The sequence below is a fragment of the Camarhynchus parvulus genome, chromosome 29 (genome assembly GCF_901933205.1).
Source record: "Camarhynchus parvulus chromosome 29, STF_HiC, whole genome shotgun sequence".
In the NCBI taxonomy this organism is placed as follows: domain Eukaryota; kingdom Metazoa; phylum Chordata; class Aves; order Passeriformes; family Thraupidae; genus Camarhynchus; species Camarhynchus parvulus.
The window spans coordinates 2,629,810-2,634,840 of record NC_044599.1 but is presented as its reverse complement, the minus strand read 5'-3'; the positions used below and the strand labels follow the sequence as shown (position 1 = coordinate 2,634,840).

Here is a 5,031-nt window from a genome sequence, read left to right as displayed (position 1 = left end):
GAGGCAGTAAAAGCCAAAAGCAAAGGAGGGAGCTCAGCCTCGTTATGCAACCTCGTTATTCAACGACCACAGAGACACCCTATAGGGGCTCTTTGTTTGCAGAGGGAAAGGAGAGAAATACCACCAATATCTGAGTCACAGGTTCACCAAGAGGCTCCAAAGACGTTTTCAGGTGGAAACTTTTGCAGGTTCACATGGTAATTTGGGAGGACTGGCTAATCCCCTGGCTCCACCCACCACCCTGTAACACAGCTCCTGCTGCTCTTGCATATATAGATAGGTATGGCCCTACACCTGGCTGCACACACCAGAGCCCGAACACAGAGCAATCCTAAACTTTCTTCCTCCCTGGCTGCCCGCCACCTGCTCCCACCATGAAGAAGGAAATACTAACCCTGGCCTTTGCTCGAGCCGTCTTTGTGGAGTTCCTCTGCACGCTCATCTTCGTCTTCATCGGGCTGGGCTCGGCGCTGAAGTGGCCGTCGGCGCTGCCCAGCATCCTGCAGATCGCGCTGGCCTTCGGGCTGGCCATCGGCACCTTGGTGCAGGCCTTCGGCCACATCAGCGGCGCCCACATCAACCCCGCCGTGACCATCGCCTTCTTCGTGGGCAACCAGATCTCCCTGCTCCGCACGCTGCTCTACGTGGTGGCCCAGCTGGTCGGGGCCATCGCCGGCGCCGGGATCCTCTACGGAGTCACCCCCGCCAACACCCGCGGCAACCTGGCCATCAACGCGGTGAGTCCCTGCCCGGGATCTCCCCTCTTCCCTCGCCTTCCCCTCGGCACCGGAGAGTCCGTGGGGATGGATCCTCAGCGCTCTGTCCCGCACACACGGCGGGCTGGGAATGGGCCGGGAGCGGAGCCGAGCTCTGACATGACGGCTTTATTGTGCGAGTGATGAGTGGGATGTTTTTCCCTCCTGTAATGAGGGCTTCCTCTGTCCTGAGGGCCCCGTGAGTCACCCGCACCATTGAGATATTCCTGAGTGCAGCCTCTCCGCCTGGAGATTAGCGCGGGACAGGAGCCGTGCCAGCAGCAGGGGGAAGGGAGGGAGCAGAGCCCAGTCAGACCAGTATGGGCAGGGGGAGCAGGAGCCCACTGGAACCAGGGCCCTGGGGGAGCTGGGAACGGAGACGGGTGGGGAGAGCGGTGGGCAAGAGCTGGAGAAGGAGCGAGGGCAGGACGGTGTCGAGGGGCCCCGAGCAGTGGGGGCTGCTCCCAGGGGAGGCAGGGGGGACAGCAGAACCCTCTGAGATAAGCAGGAATGAAGCACAGCCTGAAACCCTCGGGGCAGTGCTGGGGAACATCTGCAGTGAGAGCGGTGGAGCTGCTGCTCCCACCACGGACAGGCCTGGACCCCTGGGGGCAGCACAGACGTTCACTGTGGGATCAGGAGCTCCAATGCCTCTCATTCCACAGGTTCCACATCCCAAACAAGCCAGATTTACATAAAAAATGAGCTGTGATGGGTTGGGTCACTTTGTCCTTCCCATGTCCAGAGGGGTCGAGTTCCCCTGAGAGTCCCCAGGGTTCTGCGCAGAGTCACTGGGACACAACAGCCCATCCCAGGCCATGACCTTCATCCCAACCCTCACCCTCCATCCCATCCCAGCTGCTCCTCATCCTCCTGGGCAGGTGCTCCACGAAGTGCAGGGTACAACAGGCTGCAAGGATCAAAGAAATGCAGGGAAAAGGGATTTGCTGGGAAAGCACTCAGTGTTGTGGAGACAGGGAAGTGGAGAGAGATGTGGAGAGCCCAGGGAAGGGATGGGCTTGGCGGAGAGACAGATCTTGGAGAATTGCAAAGAAAGAAAGATCATTTCTTTCCTTTCAGAGAAGGAGCAGGGAGCTCAAGCAGGGGCTGGGCAGGGACCCTGGGGGCTTCTCCTCCAACTTCACCCTCCCAAACCTCCCAGCAAAGCACCCGGGAGCCCTCCCGGTGGTGCTAAGCCCTGGGAGGGTTAATTATTGTCACTCTCGTGGTTCCAGCTCAACAACAACATAACCCCAGGCCAGGCCCTGGTGGTGGAGATCATCCTCACCTTCCAGCTGGCCGCCTGCATCTTCGCGTCCACGGACAACCGGCGCAGCGGCGTCGGCTCCCCCGCGCTGTCCATCGGCCTCTCCGTCACCGTGGGCCACCTGGTGGGGGTGAGTGTGGGGGTCCTGCGAGCACAGAGCTTCCCAAAATGCCCTCGAGCAGTTGGTCCTGAGGGAGCTGCTCTGGAGGAGCAAACACAGGAGATCTTGGGGTCTTTGGTGATGAGGGGTCATCTCCAGCTCTCTGGAGCAGAGACACCAGCAGGGGCCACCTCAGTTCCTGCTCCCAAAGGGTGGCTCCAATCTGCTCCTTAACCCAGGGTTCTTTCCACACCTCCAGATTTACTTCACTGGCTGCTCCATGAACCCTGCACGCTCCTTCGGGCCCGCCGTCGTCACCAGGAGGTTCAGCCCCGCGCACTGGGTGGGTGTTGGTGGCACTGGGGACAAGTGGGGGCCATGTGGGGACAGAGCAGGGACTGCCACGGGAATGGTGGGGTGGAGGTTTCAGAGCCCACCCCAGGCAGGAGGGATTAAAAGGGGCTGGAGAAGGAGGGAGGTTTTGCCCCTTGATGCATTGGGAACAATGAATCCCCAGGCACAGAGCCAGCCAGAAATGAACCCATCCCAGGGTAGGCTGGGTGGGAACAACCTAAAAGCTCATCCAGTCCCACCCCAAGCCATGGGCAGGGACACCTTCCACCATCCCAGGGTGCTCCAAGCCCCATCCAACCCGGCCTTGGACACTTCCAGGCACAGAAATCAGCAGTGGTGCCCTCTGAGCACCACTGGTGCATCATCTGAGGGGAAGGAAGCCCACGGAGGAGCCCATCTTGGCTTTTCCTCTCACCCAGCACTTCCTGCAAGCTCAGCCCCAGACTTACAGAGCAGGTTAGGCCCTCAGTGAGCACAGGCTGGGGGGTTTCAGCCCAGGAAGTCTCTGGAACAGGTATTATCCTCTGTGCATGGCAGGAAGGGATGGATGGATGGATGGATGGATGGATGGATGGATGGATGGATGGATGGATGGATGGATGGATGGATAGGGATGGATGGATGGATGGATAGGGATGGATGGATGGATGGATAGGGATGGATGGATAGGAATGGATGGATGGATAGGGATGGATGGATGGATGGATGGATGGATGGATGGATGGGTAGGGGATGGATGGATGTGCCATGAGCAGAGCTGGAGCAGCAGTCCCAGGAGCTGCTCTCACCACGTCCCTGTTGCTTTCCAGGTGTTCTGGGTTGGGCCCATCCTTGGGGCTTGCTTGGCCTCCCTGCTCTACTTCTACATCCTGGTGCCCTACTGCATGAACATGTCTGACAGGGTGGCCATCATCAAGGGCACCTACGAGTCCGAGGAGGAGTGGGAGGAGCAGCGGGAGGAGAGGAAGAAGTCCATGGAGCTGACACCACCGTAGGAGCAGCTGGCAAAGCAAGGCTGAGGGAGGGGAGGAAGGCCCACCCGTGGGCTCGTGTGTGCCCCAAGCCAGGCCACCACCACACCCAGCTGCAGCTGCTGACTCTTCATCCAAACCTTCCCATCCCAGCCCCCGGGGGTGCCGGAAGGCCGGGGGCTCTCTGTGTGTGTAAAGAACCCCTGCATGAGCTCTAGAACCTCTCCAGCTTCCCCACAGCCACAAAGCCCCTCAGCCAGGCCCTGGCACCCTCGGTGCAGCTCTGCACCCTGGCAGGGCCCCACACCCCACACCAGGGTACCTGCAGGACCTCACCTGGCCCAGGGATGGGAACACCTGGGGGAAGGGGAACAACTGCTTAGGGCAGGGGGATGCAGCTACCCCCAGCCCAGGGGCTGCTCGTAGATACTCTTTCACCTTTCCTGGTGCTGGGAGTCCTTTTTATTCCCAAAAGAACGAGACTTTTTGGATTCTGTGTTGAGATCTTTGTATTATAGTTTATTATTTATTGCAAATAAAGGAAAGTTAAAAAAAAATTCCTGGGTGCAAATCAGATCAAGTCTCAAAGTTTAGGAGGGAGACTGGATTGAGCTGGACACAAACTCATCCCAGAGGGTCAGGGAAATAGCAAGGGCTCAGACCCTGGATCCTGTGGGAGCTGCTGGGTTGGGAGGGGAAAACCTGAATGCTGGGAAGGATGAGGGGGTGCCCATGCTGGAGTGGGGAAGAGCAGCAGGTGCAGGGCAGCTGGGAGTCCATCTGGGGCTGGAAGGAGCAGGAGCAATCCTCACCTTTTCCATCCTCAGGGCTTCCAGCCCTTCCCACACGGCCGGTTTGACTCCAGCCGTACCAGTTCTCCCAGACAGCTCCGTGGGTGCCCTCAAAAAGTGACCCACAACTCCCCGGCCCCTCACCTGTGCCAAACCCACACCTTCACCTGACCTTCTGCTCTGGCCCTGCTCTTCCAGTTCTACCACAGCCCTCTGCCAGAGCAGCTCCCGGCACAGGGACACCGGGACAGGGACACTGACACAGGGACACCAGCACAGGGACAGACACTGACACAGGGACACCAGGACAGGCACAGGGACACCGGGACAGGCACAGGGACACCGGGACAGGGACACCAGGACAGACACAGGGACACCACCACAGGGACACCAGCACAGGGACAGACACTGACACAGGGACACCAGACAGGGACACCAGGACAGGCACAGGGACACCAGCACAGGCACAGGAACACCGGGACAGGCACAGGAACACCGGGACAGGGACTGGAACACCAGAACAGGCACACCAGCACAGGTACAGGGACACCGGCACGGGGACACCAGCACGGGGACAGGGACACCAGGACAGGGACAGGGACACCGGCATAGGGACAACTAGGACAGGGACACCAGGACAGACACAGGGACACTAGGACAGGGACACCAGCACAGGCACAAGGACACCTGGACAGGCACAGGGACATTGACACAGGGACACCACCACAGGATCACTGGGACACAGGGACACCAGGACAGGCACAGGGACACCCAGACAGGCACAGGGACACCA

At 59.7% G+C, this 5,031-nt stretch overlaps 1 protein-coding gene across 1 annotated transcript; it reads left to right on the top strand.

Moving 5' to 3' along the window:
- The first annotated feature begins 289 nt into the window (after nt 1-289).
- On the top strand, nt 290-3,944 carry AQP5 (aquaporin 5). The gene is made up of 4 exons (XM_030967120.1): nt 290-737; nt 1,991-2,152; nt 2,382-2,465; nt 3,286-3,944. The coding sequence occupies exons 1-4, from the start codon at nt 375-377 to the stop codon at nt 3,469-3,471; spliced, it is 795 nt and encodes a 264-aa protein (XP_030822980.1). The 5' UTR covers nt 290-374; the 3' UTR covers nt 3,472-3,944.
- The last annotated feature ends 1,087 nt before the right edge of the window (nt 3,945-5,031 follow it).

Excerpts from the sequence above, each read along its gene's own strand:
- AQP5 (XM_030967120.1), top strand. The coding sequence starts at position 375 with ATGAAGAAGGAAATACTAACCCTGGCCTTTGCTCGAGCCGTCTTTGTG. Across the intron at positions 738-1,990 it reads GCAACCTGGCCATCAACGCG|CTCAACAACAACATAACCCC; the intron begins GTGAGTCCCTGC and ends TCGTGGTTCCAG. Across the intron at positions 2,153-2,381 it reads CCGTGGGCCACCTGGTGGGG|ATTTACTTCACTGGCTGCTC; the intron begins GTGAGTGTGGGG and ends CCACACCTCCAG.